The sequence below is a fragment of the Artemia sp. Qi Xiang Cuo genome, chromosome 6 (assembly GCF_049724085.1).
Source record: "Artemia sp. Qi Xiang Cuo chromosome 6, ASM4972408v1, whole genome shotgun sequence".
Lineage (NCBI taxonomy): Eukaryota > Metazoa > Arthropoda > Branchiopoda > Anostraca > Artemiidae > Artemia > Artemia sp. Qi Xiang Cuo.
The window spans coordinates 42,675,130-42,692,511 of NC_142799.1; the positions used below are offsets into that span (position 1 = coordinate 42,675,130).

At 35.3% G+C, this 17,382-nt stretch overlaps 1 protein-coding gene across 2 annotated transcripts in view; it reads left to right on the forward strand.

Moving 5' to 3' along the window:
* Positions 1 to 17,382, forward strand: part of Mitofilin (inner membrane mitochondrial protein mitofilin) — a 107,850-nt gene that overhangs the window by 75,550 nt on the left and 14,918 nt on the right. For both annotated transcript variants that reach the window (XM_089090761.1, XM_089090762.1), the window contains exons 9-10: positions 9,325 to 9,456; positions 14,092 to 14,320. In XM_089090761.1, coding sequence (XP_088946887.1) covers positions 9,325 to 9,456; positions 14,092 to 14,320 — 361 coding nt within the window. The remainder of the gene's footprint in view (positions 1 to 9,324; positions 9,457 to 14,091; positions 14,321 to 17,382) is intronic.

Consider the following 17,382-nt stretch of genomic DNA (forward strand, 5'->3'; position numbering starts at 1 on the left):
CGTTGTATCTTTTTCATCATTTGCTCTCACAGAAATAATCGCAATTGACTAAGACTAATCCTCCGCTCGGTACAGTAATATTTTTATAATCTCCCTTGTTAATATAAATTAAACTTTCCATGTCTTACCGCTTCTAATAAACCTCCATAATCTTTAAAACAATTCAACTGCTAATTTTCTTTCGGTATATAGTAGACAATGAACTAGTAAACATGAAAGGCCACTACGCATAAAAAAAAAGAAAAAAAAAGTCACAGTTGAAAAAAGTTGAGCAAATAGTTACAGAAACCTACTTTACATTGTGCAATAAGCACAAAATGTATGCATAGACAATATATACCAAAAGTTTTGGTCTAACTTAGACTTAACCTTGTATGGGCTATCTTCACAGTAATATTTAACCTTTAGATTTCTACAGACCTTCATATCTTCCACTCGGTTTATCTTTTCCGATATAGCTAGTATTTTCTCAAAAGTCCCTCGTCCTTGATTGCGGCTCACTTGCACTATTCAAAGCAGCAATATCAGTGCCATTGACCTGATATCCCTATTCATCCCATCTTACTATGCTTGATGAGAACCTCTTAATCAATGATGCAGCTTTCTAAAAGATTTTTTGTGACCTTTAGATAAGTTTCAAGGTACTTGTATATCCTTCTGCTTGCCTGTAGGTTACATTCACGTGATGAATGTTGTCCTCCCCATGGCACTAATTGTAGAAACTGGAAAACCTGAATATTCTTTCTCTTTACATTCTTCTTTCCCTTCCTCAGTATTGAGTATATTTCGAACTTAATAAAACATGTGCTCTTTCAGTTTTGGTGGTAGAAAAGGATCTTGAATTAGATCTAAGTAGTTTTCTTGTATATTCAATAGCGTCCGTTTTTCTCTTTCTTTTTTACTCTTCTCTATCCAATAGTTGTTATTTTGTACTTAAATCCTTTAAATATGAAATTTATGATCAGATAACCTATCTCAAAAGAACCTGAAGCCTTTGATAGCTCACAATATTAGTTCAACTAAATTTCTTTAATACAAATAGTCTTATTTAGGTGTATTATAGTTGATAAACCCTTAAACTTCAATTGCTTAGAGCTTTCTTTTATGTAGAAGGGAATGTCTTGTTTTGTGGGGAATCCCGGCCTCGGTTCTTTCCACTATTTTTACCTAGAGGTAAATTCTTGGCACCTACCACAGTTAGGGCTCACGTTTTGGAATACTCTTAACAAATTAGTGTGCGAATGGAGGAGCACCGTCACTTGATTTGGAAATCCAGTAACTAAAAACCAACACAATAGTACTAGAGCAAGCAAAGTAAATTCCCACTTAGCATCCGAATTTCAGATGCCAGGTGCGAAAATGCATGGTCTTGATGCAAATGCAAGTAAGGTAAGGCCATGCAAAGTAACATTTGTTTGACAAAATATAACTAAGTTGTAAATAAAACAAAAGGAAACAATGAAATTCGGTTCATCAGAGGGATCCCATTAAGTTATTTGGGTTTCATTGCTTTAAACAGTGTGTCCGTCACAATCGTGATGCTAGTTCCTGACGGCTAGGCTAGGAAAGTACGGGTGTACAACGCGGCAGGTTAGACTTTTATATGAGGGGTTTCATTTATTTTTGTGTTGGACGAAAGAGAACATTTAGAATATAACTCTATTGCCTCTCCGTCGTACAGAAAAACTTAAAAGATGAGTAAAAATTTGTTGTTTTCAATACAGTCAACTGAAAAATAAATCTGCTCATTATCGGTCATTAGATGTCAACTTCAGGGGAAAAAAATATCAGTCCGTTAGAGGATGTATGTTAGTTAAATGGTAATTTAAAACATGATTCGAATATACCTGACGTATAGTTTTATTTCCCATCAAAGAAGTGTAAATTAAACACAAGAGGATAACAATTGTATAATTAGTTGAAATATTCAATTGAATTTTCAATACCTAAAAAGAAACAAAATGACAAAAGCTGACAATGCTGTGAAAGGCTAATATCAACACGGCATGCGAGTTTTTTTTTATGTAAATCTTTACGTTTAATACAGATTTCAGGAAATTAAAACTGTTTATAACGTTTCTATTTTATTTCCCATCAAAGAAGTACAAATTGAACACAAGAGGAAAAAAAACTGTATAATTAGTTGAAACATTCAATTAAATTTTCAATATCTAAACAGGAACAAAAATTGCGAAAGCTGGTAATGTTGTGAAAAGATAATATCAACGCTATATGCGAGATTTTTTTTTATGTAAATCTTTACGTTTAATACAGATTTCAGGAAATTAAAACTGTTTATAACGTTTCTATTTTATTTCCCATCAAAGAAGTACAAATTGAACACAAGAGGAAAAAAAACTGTATAATTAGTTGAAACATTCAATTAAATTTTCAATATCTAAACAGGAACAAAAATTGCGAAAGCTGGTAATGTTGTGAAAAGATAATATCAACGCTATATGCGAGATTTTTTTTTATGTAAATCATTACGTTTAATACAGATTTCGGGAAATTAAAATTATCATTGAAGTGAAATGAGTAAATAACGTAATAATTGAACTTTTCGACCTGGGTGAATTATCCTAATTTCCTTCTTATAGATAGCGTCAGGTCAACCAGAAAGAGTTAAAAACAAAGTAATGATAGAAGCCTTTTCTGATCATACTCCCTCCGATTTGGCGTAGTTCTCCCTTAATGAACAAGTATTGAAATATCTTTTTTAGATTGAGTGTGTGTGTGGGGGGGGGGGGGTGTAGCCCCAACCCTCTTGTTACGCTCATCTTTAAAAAACTGTTCTACACAATCTTCCTAGGGAAACGTACAGGGTAGGGTTCGGACGCTATTTGAGCGAGTAAGATCAAGAGGACATTGGATAACAGTTAGAAATATCTAAAATATAAGCAAAAATTAAGAAGTCGAGAATCATTTTATTGTTCACTAGTTTTACTAATCTACCAAGTTTGACTAGTTTGACTTATCTTGCCCTTCTGTCGAATGTAGACATTGAAATGTGGCTTTTGCTCCTCAGAATTGTTTCATTTTAAGAATTCAATTCTTTAGGCAAAACAAGAGTTAGTTCAGATTCAGTGTTTTTGAGATGGTTTTGTGTAAACAAAGTAAGTACTCGAGCATCTGTTTCTGTCTGGGCATTTGTATGGGATATTTGCATAGAAGGAACCCAGTCAAGGGTTTGCGTTTGTGCTCTGTTTCTAATTTGTAAGTTTGATGTTTTTGTATCTTAGTGAAATGATTGAATGGCCTTGTCTTAGAAATGATTGTAGGGACAAATTTTGCTGCAAAAACCTTCAAAAAAAAGGGGGGCTGGGAATTCTATTGGTTCGAATAAGTCTTCCTTCTCCACCATAAACTTGGATGATTGCATCTATGTAGTAAGACTTTAATGTAGTTAACTATCAGATTTGTTGCCTATATTATAAGGTGTAAAGTTGCTGGTGGTGCCACATTTATGCTTGATATATTCCTTCAAAGTTCATTACTTTTAAGGTTGAAAGTTAATGATATAAAACCTGTTTGGTAAGAGTACTTCTTTAATGAAAAAGACAACTCATCCTAACTGGTCAGACAAATAGTGTCTTTTGTGACCCGAAAATCTTTTCTGAATTAGAAGTTTTCTTTAGATTATCTTATTTTAAATTACATATAAAATTACAGTTTCGAAGTATTCCTCAAGGCACAAATATGACCTATCTCAATCAAACTAAGGAAGAACGCTCGATCCAAAATTAAAAGGTGTTTCCTACAGTACAATTAGTGTAAAGGGAATGCGTTTGGAATTTGAACAGCTTTTTTTTTTTTTTTTTTATTTATTTTTTATATTTTTTTTTTTTATAATTTTTTTTTATTTTTATGCCCCAGATAATGCAAGGGCTACCTTATGCTAACACGGTTAGGGTTTTGTTTTTATTTTCTTTGCAAAACAAAGATTATCAAATAGTTTGTGATAATAAACTAAAGGTCAGGGGCTACGCAGCTCAATGGTAACCGAAACTCTAAAAACGAAATTTTGATACCAATAGATACATCAAAAGAATCAGATTTTAATGCTGATTTTAAATATATAAGTTTCATCAAGTTTAGTCCTACCCATCAAAAGTTACGTGCCTGAGATTATTTGCCTGATTTTCGAAAAAAGGGGGAAGCACCCCCTAAAAGCTGTAGAGCCTAGATAAAAAATCACACCATCAGATTCACCGTATGCGTGTTTGTTTTATTTTTTTTTTTCCAGGGGTGATTGTATCAACCCAGTGGTCCTAGAATAACGTGGGAGGGCTCATTCGAACGGAAATTAAAAGTTCTAGTGCCCTTTTTAAATGACCAAAACATGGAGGGCAACTAGGCCCCCTCCCATGCTCATTTTTTCCCCAAAGTCACCCGATCAAAATTTTTAGATAGCCATTTTGTTCAGCATGGACGAAAATATAATAACTATGTCTTTTAGAATGACTTAATCCCCCAAAGTCCTTGGGGGAAGGGCTGAAAGTTATGAACTTTACCCAATGTTTACATATAGTAGGCTTATTGGTTATTGGGAAGAATACAGACGTTTTCAAGGGATATTTTATTGTGGTTGTGTGGGGGTTGGGTTGGGTCGGGGGTTATATGGGAGGATCTTTCTATGGAGGAAGTTTTCATGGGGAAGGGACATTGGTATAAAGAGGGCGCCGGATTTCCCCAGCATTATTTAAAAAAACGATCAGAAATTGAATTAAAAAAAAAATTCAACTGAAAGTAAGGAGCAACATCAAAACTTAAAACGAACAGAAATTATTACGTATATGATTGGGTTCGCCACCTAGTCAATACCTCGCTCTTTAAACCAAAGATTTTTTAGTGCTATCATAAGAGCTATATATTTTAATTAACGGCCTTTGTGATTAAGGGGTCATTTTTAAAGAATAGGAACAAAATTCAAACTTCAACATAAAGAGCGAGGAATTGACTAGGGGTGACTACACTAATATGCATTATCAAAATAGACGGATAAAGAAGTTTCTTACTTAAGGGACGTATATTTATTCCTAATAAAAATGTTAGTAAATAGAATTAACCAACGTTCGAGAAAGCAATTTAGGCAAATAAAAGGACAATTACTGTGCAAATTTCTTTTTAATTATTCATTTACAGTGGGCCAAAATAAAAACCTGCATTAATTCAAAAACGTTCAAAAATTAAATAAAAAAACAAGTTTTTTTAACTGAAAGTAAGGAGCGACATTAAAACTTAAAATGAACAGGAATTATTCCTTGTATGAAAGGGGCTGTCCTCTCCTCAACGCCTCGCTCTTTACGCTAAAGTTTTTTATTGTTTTAAAAAACAAAGTTTTGAGACAGAATCAAACTTTAGCGTAAAGAGCGAGGCGTTGAAGAGGGGAAAGTCCCTTTCATATACGGAATAATTTCTGTTCGCTTTAAGTTTTAATGTCGCTCCTTACTTTCAGTAAAAAAAAACTTATTTTTTTTATTTAATTCAAGGATAAAAGATGTAGCGAAATCGCACACTCGCTCATATGACATTAGGTCATTGTATCTGTTGTAGCACAAGTGTGAGAAAATAACCTGTTCTGGGAAAGCATACATGTACACTTGAAAAGTCACCTGTCATAAGTAAAGCTAGCTTTTCTGCTTCTTCTTTTTATGCTAAGATGTTAAAATAAGTAAAAGACAAAGCCAGGTCAAGTCTGCCCGTGGATTGGAACACGTGCTTGACTGTTCTTATAATCTATATTATGTCTCGTAAAGCAAGTCCTGTAAAAATATTTAAAAAATTCGATAAAACAACTTCAAAACTATTTATAGAAGCTTGAAAATTCGTATGCACGTGATGTGACTGTTTCTAGGGCTTGCAGTATTATAAATATGCAGTTGGTGTATAGAAAACATGCAACTGTCAAATATGTTTATCAGCACAAGCATTTACATAGGTACTATCGATGAAGATGACTAGTCATGCAGGTGGCTTTTGATGCACTTTGCAGTCATGTACGTTGGGGGGGGGGGGCTGTCACGCTCCCTTAAATTCAAAAATTCCTACCATTTCCTCATCATCACTATTGGGTTGCTTTTTGCCATTCACATTTTTCCATTTTATAATAATTTTTCCCAAAAACTGGGCTAGTTATCTTAAATTTAAGCCATAAATCTCATGAAATGTTTTAGCAAAATATACGGTTTTCTTACTTTTTTCTACAAGTTCTTTATATATTTCGATGCTAGCTTGCTTTCAGATGAAAAAAAGCGTGGCCTTTTGTACACTTACTAGTTTTGAACACTGACTATAGTTTTAAGTATTTGTAATTTTATATTGTCTGAACAAGCAACCATAGGCATTTGCAAACAGAAAATAGAATATTTAGAAGGCAGAGTTTAATTAAAAAGGTACAATTGCTCCAAAGATACCATATATATCAGTGTGTGTGAATTAGAAAAATTTTTGCAGGTAAATACATATTAAGATTAGATCGTTACTGGTTGATTGTGCTTACAGGAAAGCAATTAAAAAGGGAAAATCTGCCGTTTGATTCCGCATTCAAGGCTCTTTTCAAATATGCTAATCACCACCATACCAGTCAGCTCCCAATGAGACAAGATATAGTCCTAGGCTACAAAAGCTATTTGGTTTTGTGGGTTTGCATTATTTTTTTGTGATTACTTCTTGTCAACAGTTGGTTCGAAATTCAAAATCAAGCCAATTAAAAAATAAAAAGTAAATAACTTATAAACAATTAAACGTATATAAACAGTTTATACGGAGTTTCGTCTATAGTCTTGGTTATATCTAACCCCCTAGGGGAGGGGGGATTTGCTAAAAGGCAATTACAATGGTGCTAATTATTATGTTTGTAAAGAAAGTCGATTGGGTGGGAATGGAATTGTCTCTCGCCTCTTTTTTATGTGATTTCTGTGAGGCAATAAACTAGCATAGTCTAGTTTATTGCCTCTTCGGAAATGAATGCTATAGTTCAAAACTTTAACTTCATTACACACAGAATTTTCTTTCTCTTTTAATGTATTTCCGAGTTGATTCCAATTTAACTGCATACCAGCCCCACCTCCTTCAATGCCTGGATGTAGCCCTTGACTATAGACAAAACTTTAACCTGGTAGTAATTCCCGTGGGATAAGTTGCCAGGTCCACTTTTTTTCAAAGCTCTCCATAATTAAGGTTAAAGAACTGCTTGACTGGAGGGATTCCTGTAGGATCAGCTCTTGACTAGTTTTCTAGAAAATATCATCTGGACTATCACTTTTGTAGTTCTTTTAATCTTTTCTTCTATCTATAGATAAGTGTGGATTTCCATTATATATTATATAATTCATTGGAGTCATATTTGCTGATGTTTATTGGGAAGAATAACGCGAAAACTGAATGGGTGTAATTCAAAACCAAGAATGTAGCTGAAGCCTTTCAGTTTGTGATCTCTTAGCCCATCAACTTTATCTGTGTAAATATTGTTGAGCAGCTCTGAATAATTCTCAATTAGATCTGTATTGAATTACACTTAAACCATCTTAGCAACAAAGGGGAATGATTACTAAAAAGTTTCTTGAAAAGGCATGTTTAAAGTAGTTCAAATTTTTTTTATGATTATTAGAATGACTCCTAAATAATATTTACTTAATACGTGTTTATGGGCTATACGATCACCAGATGAAAGACATCTGCTATATTCTTGGCCTTGAATCCACGTCATTCAGCTTTTGTACTAATCTTCCAAATAAGTAGTTGCAATTCTGTGGCTGCAATTCTTTTCAACAAGTCTAATGAAAGTCTTTTCCATTCTGTAAAGGGATGTAGAGATAAAAGCAACCACTGAATTGATAGGACAGATATACCTTGCCAAGAGTTGTTTCTGTAGGAGTCCCTCCAGTCAAGCAGTATTTTAACATTAATAACACGGAAGCACATGTAAAAAAGAGGAAAAGAAACTGGTAACTGCTAACACAGAGACTTTTACCATGCCAAGTTTTGTGTTTAGCCCAGGGCTATAACGAGGGAATTGGGGGGGAGGGCATGCTATTAAAGTGCAAGATACTCTTAAATTCCACACCGAAGTTTTTTTTACAATGTAATGAAATAAGAATTTCTTTATTGTATCTTTTAGTCCAAAAGAGAGGATAAACTGAATTAGGTTAATTTGCGGGTGAGAAAATCGGATTTAAAAAGTAAAAAAATACCATTGAACTCCCCATACAATGCTCTTTCCAGAAGTAATAATCACTGCCATTGTAACTGCGTTCCAGCCTCTTCCCTCCCCTCAATGGGGTTAGATTTTGTCATAGGCTATGTGCCTATAAAGACTCCATATGCCTATGCCTACTCATTCAAAGCATTCTAAGTTATAAACGACTAAACTTGTAGCCTAAATTAGTATATGTATAAAAAGCCAAGTTTTTGTTCTATATAAAACCAAGGCACCGTTAAAAAATTTAAGGAACTGGTAGCGAAAATGAAGAAGAACTGTGTTTACCCAAAAAATTAAAATTTCATTAGAGTGGTGATTCGAATTTGCGAATAATTATCCAGTCTCAGAAAATAATTGCTCTGGCGCCATTTTATTGAAAATAATAGTCCAAAATAGTGAGAATGATGCGACATATGAATGAAAGCTGTGTAGCACGTTTGTTACGCTAGTAACGTGGAAACCACTTGGCAGGCTTCTGGGCTCTCCAAAAGTGATATGCCCTTTTTTGTATGAAGTCGAATTTTTTGAATTATTCTTGCTCTTTTGCATGCTGCTTAATTCTATCTGCTTATTTTTTTTTCTGTTGCATTCTCACTAGAGTGGTGATTCGAATTTGCGAATAATTATCCCGTCTCAGAAAATAATTGCTCTGGCGCCATTTTATTGAAAATAATGGTCCAAAATAGCGAGAATGATGCGATATATGAGTGAAAGCTGTGTAGCACGTTTGTCACGCTAGTAACGTGGAAACCACTTGGCAGGCTTCTGGGCTCTCCAAAAGTAATATACCCCTTTTTATATGAAGTCGAATTTTTTGAATTATTCTTGCTCTTATGTGTGCTGCTTAATTCTATCTGCTTATTTTTTTTCTGTTGCATACTGTTTTTTGTTTTAGGTCTAAGTCGATGTTTCTTTTCAAAAGCTGCTGAAGTTTAGTATTTTAGTTTTCATGAAGTTTTAAGGTAAATTGTCTTAATGGTAAATTGTTATTAAAAAATCGTTCATATTCCTAGTTTTGGGTTTGAAAAGCTGGAAATGAAATTTCATATAAAATTCATTACGAACTCCTTTAATTTTTGGCAATTTTTTTAGTAGTTCATTTTTGGTTATTTTAATTTTAGACTTTAGAACAACATCGCTTCAGGACTGCTTTGGAACTACAGAGACAGGAGGATATTTCAAACGTGGAAACCCGTATTCGTGTGGAATTAGAAAAGCAGGAAAGAGAATCCAGCATCAGATACAGTAAGCAGGTTAGCTTGTTTCTTTTCTAATTTAGTTATTCTTCCTAACAGCTCACAATTATTATCAACCTCAAACACAGAGGGATGTGTGGCATAAGAGGAAAATCGTTGTCAAGACGCCGTGTTAGTTCATTTTGTAAATTTTACCTTTTCTGAAAGCCAAAGCTTTGATTTTTATGTCAGACGGTGACACAAAAAAATAGTGTGTAAGTTTGTTGAGAAACTTTCTATTTTTCTCTGTGATTCGTTTAACGGTGTGATTTTCTGTTAATCTATTTATGTAAATGAAATTAGTAACGATTTTCAGGAGAATATTTTTTTAAAGAAGAGCGTTGTTAAAAACTGTCTAAACCTTATTCTAAAACTTGTTAGACTTAGAGAGGTGAAAATTAAGTTTTTACGGAATAGTAATGCGGTTTTAGGGAGGGGAAGGGGATTCATGCGTTGACCATATTTTCAAAGTTAGATTAATAATGAAAAAATGTTTGAATGTCAGATTTCTTTAGTCCAGGGTTCTGTCGCTATTGAAACGTTTTGTGGGTCTTATAACGTTCTTCGGTGCTGTTGCAAGAATAATATCGCTTCGGTTAAGGTAAGAATGGGACTAGTAGTTATTTGGGTGTAGAATCAAGAGTTCAACTGGTCTATGTCCTATTCCGTTTATATGAAAAAGCTTGATGAGCTACGGGAGAACGTTGCTCATTGAAAAGCTACGGGAGAACGTGTAATCAAAATGGAAGGTAAAACTCCTCTAGGCTTAGTTTATGCAGATGATAAGTTAAGCATAGTGCCACATATCATATGTTAGCGAAGTAGATGAATTTTTGGTTTATAAGATTTATAAGACCTAGTCACTTAGCCTAGGAATAAATGAGAATAAAGAAATGATTAATTTCTTAAATGAAATTAATTAAATGAATAGCTTTTCTTTTCTGAGTGGGAGTATTACTAAAGATTTTTGTTGTAGCGAAAATGTAAAGAGTAGAATAGCCTATGTGTGGGTTGTTTTTCTGAAGTCTGAAAGAAGAAAAAGATAGATCTTCGAAAAAAGATTAGGATATTGGAAGCTGCCGTAATGTCAGCGGTCAAATATGGCTCTAAAGTAGCGACGAAGTATTTTTTAATTTTTTGTTTTATTGGTCGCATGTTGCTGTAAGTCTTTTAATCTTTTATATATTTTTGTCTTGCTGAGGACGGCCTTTGGACATGGGGCCGAAATATTCATTTAAATTAGCTCAACCGTCTTGCAAAAAGATTTCCCTATTGTTCTTCGTGCTTTTGTTGCTTAATATGGCTCTAAAGCGTGGGTACTTCGAAAGGTTGAGGAAGATACGGGTATGTTAGATTTTTTAGAAAAATGGTCTTAGGATAGTACTTATTACTCGTTTAACTGACGGTACGTCAAACAATAAGTTTTAATAAAATATGGCTCTCCGAATTTCAAGGGCTACAGTGAGAAAAAAGGTTAGGATGATTAGGCCACTTTGCAGATAATCGCTGATAGATTGCAAAAAATTGTTCAGATGGCCTCCAAATGGGGTTGAAAGAGGTCATTAGAAATATTTTAAAGGAAGTTGAGACTACATGGGAGAGAGTAAAGAGTGAAGCTTCGGGGAGATGGTAGTGGAGGAGGAGCCTGCGTAGCCACAATGAGTTGTTATTAGCACCGTTAGTAGTTAATAATAGTTATAAATCTGAATAGTAAACAAATTTATTTATATAGTAAATGAATTTTCTAAATAGAAATAAACCTGAATAGCCCAAAGCCATCATAATATGTCAAAATTAAAATCAACAACAATTACTCTTGATGAATTTTTAAACAAATAGATACTGCAATTATGTGTCTTCAAAGGGAACACAAATTACTTGAAATAAGAGCCTGTAAAGATCAGGAAGCAAAAATGACACTCTAGCGCATAGAAGAGTTTGAGTAGAGGGCGGGGGGGGGATAACTAATCCCTTATAAATGGCAATTTTTGTTCGCTTTAAGTTTGACTAGCTTTTGAGTTTCATTTATTCGTTTAAAAAATTTCCGCTCGTTATCTTATCGATCAGGTTACTCTTTCAGCTCATTGCAAGCTTCAATACTTTTACTTTTCTTTAATGAAAAAAGTCTTGCAAATTTAATTTCTGTTCATTTTTGACCTGCTTTTAGTATGTACTAATTGTGGCATTATTTTCAACTTTCTCCAACTTGTTTAATTAAAAATTAAACTATTTGATTGCAATTTAAATGTTTTGCCAAATTTGGATATGGAACAGAAGTTTCGGGTCACTCTTTGTTTTGCGCAATATTCTTTTAAGTTATCCTCTCGTAAAATTTGTTTGCTGAAGATTGTTCAAAATATTGAAGTAATTAATTTGTAATTTAAATCAATATTGACCCATAAAGTAACCGAGTTAGAAAAAAAAAACGATTTAGCAAACAAATTAACGATCATAGAACCTCCCTATATTGAGATTTCTGTGTTGACTTTTCAAGAGCTTGGAACTGCTGAATTACGGACAATGTAACACCTTTGATGAAAACCATGCACTGTTTGTGAATTATATTTGTGAAATGCACTTCATGTGCTTTGACCTTAGATTTCTACATTGAAATATTACCATCAGATTTGAATTATATTTCTGAAATGCACTTCATGTGCTTTGACCTTAGATTTCTACGTTGAAATATTACCATTAGATTTGAATTATATTTGTGAAGTGCATTTCATTTGCTTTGACCTTAGATTTCTATATTGAAATATTATCATCAGATTTAAAACCAGCAACCCGATGAATCCTTAAATATCAGCTTTCTATGTTTTGACTTTGAACTTTTTTGCTGAATTTAGCCTCGTGTTAATAGTCAACAAGCTCAGAAACCCTTAATTACCAACTTTGGTAGGAATCCAAAAACTATTTGTGAAATAGGCACAAGCTCGTTTTGATTAGAATAATGCGATCCCGAGGAAATGAATTGGAAATGGTAGCTCATACTGTTGACCAGAAGTTGATTGAAGATGGAGTATGTGCACTGAGCAACAAATGGGGTTAGAGACAGAGTGTCTGCACACACTACACTGTCAATGCTGGTAAACAAATGGGGGAAAGGTGAAACGTACAACTCTACTGAGTTGGAGAAGAAGCTTGCGCACTGTTTATTTACGGGGCCGAAGATGGAGTGTACCAACTGGTTTTGAAATGGGATTTAGGAATGAAGTGTACGCACCGTGGGGCAAATGGGCTCACATACAAAGCGCACTCGCTGTTAAACGAAGGGGCAGGAGTAGGAGCGTAAAACTCTTTGCAAAAGGGGAATCGTAGATGGATTGTACGTACTTTTGGGGCTGATGACGGAACGATTACACTGTTCGCCAAAGAGTGTCGTAAACGAAGCGTAATATTTCGGATCAAGAGTGTTGGAGATGGAGGGCTGGCACTGTTTACTAAAGAGGGTTGGAGCTGGAGCTTACAGACTATTGACCAAAGGAGCTTCTATAAGAAGAGAACTCACTGTTAGTCAAGGAGCAACTTGAGACAGGGTGTATGCGCTGTAGACCAAAAAGGGTCGATGACATTGCTGATGCATTGTTAACCAAAGGGAGTCGGAGACGGGGTTTCCGTCCTATCGAACAAAAAGGGTTTAAGACGGAGCATACGGAATGTTTACCAATCGTGGTTGTAGAGGAAGCGTACACACTGTGGACCGAAAAGAATCAGAGGCAGACCGTAGGCATTGTTTATCGAAAGGGATGGGATGTAGACCGAACGCACTGTTGACCAAAATTAGTTGGAGACTAACTGTATGCACTTTTGACCAAAGAAGGTTAGAGACGGAGAGTCTGTTTATTCAGGACAAAGTGCATGCACTTTTGACTAAAACGGGTCAGAGACAAAGTTCGTGCAGGTTTACCAAAGAGAGTTGAAGACAAAGCTTACGCATTGACCAATAGGGATCAGAGATTGAGTATACGAGGGGTGGTGTCTCACATGGGGTCGTTCAATCACACAAAGTGAAAATCCCCTTCTCAGTAGTTTCAATGATGTATGAAATGTCCACCTTATTAATGAAATTTTCCTAAACGCCCCAGTTCCACAGGGGCTATTTGCAGAATTTTGGATTCCTGCCAGCGAGACTACACAAGGCATACGTATCACTGCAGAAGTGAAACTTTCTGGAGCTTTCAACTGTTTAAATTAGGATAAACGGTGACATGACATACCTGTTCAAGGGGTTCAGAGGCCTCTCTGGTTTTGAACTTCAAGAAGGGTACTATAACTTATAGTTTGCGACCGAATCAGTTCCCTCCCAAGTTTTTAAGACGATTCATTCTATATGTATCTGAGGAGGAAGACACCACCTCTGTGTACGAAGTCAAAATATGTGATTTTACTCACAAAATTTAGAACTAACAATGCAAATAAATTTCTTTCATTATTTTCAATAGGCTTTGGAGTATCTTTTTTTAAATTGACAAGAGTATGTGAAGGAGATACTGTAACTTGAGAAAATTATTTTACCATGAAAGAGAAGAAGAATAAGAGAAGAACATATTTTAGTTAACTACGGTTTAATTTACATAGAAAGACCCTTTCTATGTAGACCCTTTCAGATTTTCTTAGAAGTCAAGCAATTTTTATGTTATATTTTTACAGCTTGCAGCGATTCAAAAAGAACTTGAAGCTGAGCTTCATTCTCAATTAAAGCGACAAGCCGCTGCCCATGCAGACCATGTCACTGATCTTCTGGCTGCTCAGGAAAAAGAACTTTCTCATAAATGGAACAATCACCTTCAAGATTCAATGATTACAGAGCAGCTTGCTTATGAGTCAAAAGTGGCTGGAATGATTGGGCAAATCAAAGGAATTGAACGTGCAATCCAAGGTAATTCATTGAAGTGTCTCTTGTTAGTTCATTGCACAGAATTCTTGTAATTATCTTTCAATAAAAACTAGGAAGGGGTTGTGCAAAAGGGGCAGATTTATGATCTAACTCGTGCGATAGTTTTTCATTAGACATAAAATATCTAATAAAGATATCCCCCCTAACTCTCGAAAAAGGGTTATGAGTACTGTCTGATTTTGACCGTCAATGTTCGGTTAAGCAGAAACTGTCTTCCGTCTTATCCCAGTGGTGCTAGTCATGGGCGCCCATAAGCTGAATTTCAGGGGGGGACTTACCTGGTCTAATCGGAACTTCCAATGCTATATAATAGAAACCTCAAAACAAAAATATAAAACATAAGGTAGCATCATTCAGTCAGGGGGTGGAGCTGGAGCCCCCTCTGTCCCCCCCCCGATGGGCACCCACGGTGCTAGTTCGGTAGGCATGAGTTGACATTTACCCTCAGTAGGAAATTTGTCTTCCAGTGTGCTAAATGAATCGTGCTGGATTGGTTGATTCGATGTGTAATATTTGTATCCTATTTGGCTCTGAAGATGCTAAGCGGCTTTTTATTTTTTCTATTTGTGTTGTTTTTCCTCTTCTCATTTACAAAAGTAATTATCTAACCCCTTTTGGTAATAACATTGTTTTTGACATAGGACTAAGTCTATGAAGAGCATTCCTGTTATAACATTAGTAACTATTTACAGTTAAACACCTCAAGAGTCATTTTTAAGTTTCTCATTATTCATTAGAGTCTTTACCTTTTTTACCTTTTTACCTTTTTACTTTACCTTAGTCTTTTTACCTTTCTTACTTTTTAGCTTACCACCTTTCGAATTTTGGCTGATCATCTGCTGTTCAAACTTTATTTCATAGAAATAACTTGAAGTGCTCTGAAGTTTGCATTATATTTCATAAAATAAATATAAGTCTACTTTTATTTCGTTTCAAATTGGGTCAAATTACTTGTATGAAAACCCAAGCTACGCCAAATTTCAGATAAATTTCCTATGGTGACTGTAGATACGTATTTGGTTACTTATTGGATCTTTTTGGTCTGGGTTCAAATGGGATGCTCAATAATAAAGGAGGTACCAAGAATTTGGATCCTAATTTTACGGGAGAATGAAGGAGCTTCCCCTCTTTTATTTCAATTAAACAGTTCGTGGTAACGAACTCTAAGTAAGGAGCGACGCGGCTCAATAGTAACTTAACCTCTAAAAAATGGAACCATGACATCAATAAATATATCAAAAGAATCGGCTTACTATGTTGATTCCATATATATAAGATTAATTAAACTTAGTGTTACTCAAAAAAACTACGAGTCTGATAAAATTTACCTGATTTTCGAAAAAAGGAGGAAATACCCCCTAAAAGTCGAGGAGTCTTAATGAAAATCGCACCATCAGATTCAACGTATTCGAGAATAATATTGTGGAAGTTTCAAGTTCCCATCTGCAAAAATTTGGAATTTTTAATTTTTGCCAGAAGGAAGATCATGGATACGTGTTTTTCGCGTCAAACCAATAGTCCGAGACTATCGGTAAAGGGCTCATTCGAACGGAAATTGAAAGTTCTTGTGCCCTTTTTAAGTGACCAAAAAGATTGGAGAGCGACTTGCCCCCCTGCTCTCCCTTTTTTCCTCAAAGTCGTCCAATCAAAATTGTGCGATAGCCATTTTGTCCAGCATAGTTGAAAAGCCCCTTAGCTATGTTTGGGGATAACATGACCCCCCCCCCCCTGGGAAAGGTCTGTAAGTCGTGAAATTTATCCATTCTTCATGTATAGTATTTGTTATTGAAGAGTATAGACATTTTTGGGGGGGGGGGAGGGGGGTGAATCTTCTGCTAGGGGGATATTCCCCGGGGATAATTTTCCATGGGGAAGGAAGTTTCTGGGGGGTGAACTTTCCAAGGAAAATTTTTACTGGGGAATGTTATTTTTATTTGTCTTACTTTCTCTTTGCCGACTCAATTTTACATCTGGAGATTTTAAGGGGAATTGTCCAGGGGGAAATTTTTACTGGGTCGGAATTGTCTTGAGTATTTTTACGTAGGGGGCGGGGGGATATTTGTGTATTTTCTACGGGATAAATTCTCCAGGGGGAATTTTCTGCGGGAGCAGCTTTTTATTAGGGGGCGGGGGGATATTTTCGGAAAGAATTTTCCACGGAGGGGGGATTTCTGGCATAATTTTAAAAACAAACAGTAATTAAAGCCTTTTTCAAATGAAAGCGTGCTAAGAAAAAAAACAACAGCCGGAATCGTCTGCAAGAAATTTTCCGAGGGAAATTTCAGCTAGAATGGAATTGTCTGAAGGGAACTTTTTGGAATGGTCGGGGGGGGGGGGATTTTCCTGTTGGGGAGGGGGGGGGTATTTTATTTGAGAAGAATTTTCCATGGAGGTATTTTCCTTGAGGGGAAGGAATTTTCCGTGGAGGGGGAGCCAGATTTCTCGGCATTATTTAAAAACGATCAGAAATTAAATATAAAAACACAAGTGTTTTCAACTGAAAATAAGGAGCAACGATAAAACTTTGAATGAACAGAAATTATTACGTATATGAGGGTGGTTGCCTCATCCTCAATACCTCGCTTTTACGCTAAAGTTTTTTTTAGAACTTTTTAAAAAGCTTACTATTCTAATTAAACGTGTGTCTCAGGAGTCATCCTTAAAGAATCGGGACAAAAAATAGAACTTTTGTGTAAAGAGGGAGGTATTGGGAATGGGGCACCCCCCCCCCCCCAGGTTGGTAATAATTTCTGTTTGTTTTAGGTTTTGATGTTGCTTCTTACTTTCAGTTGAAGAAGCTTTTTTTTCTAATAACAGTAAGAGATAAGAAAGTTCTAATTACACCAATCGATTGTGCTAACCAGCCTTGATCAAGCTTTATGTAATGCTTCTTCGACATAATACTTTAGTTATTTACGGTAATTTATATTGCATCAGAAAACCGTCCAATTACTTGCAGGGAAACTTTAAAGTTCCTAAAATTCCTCTTTTAAGTATTGATTCCTAGTCTTATTTTCCTTTTTAAGTTTCAACAAAACTTAAGT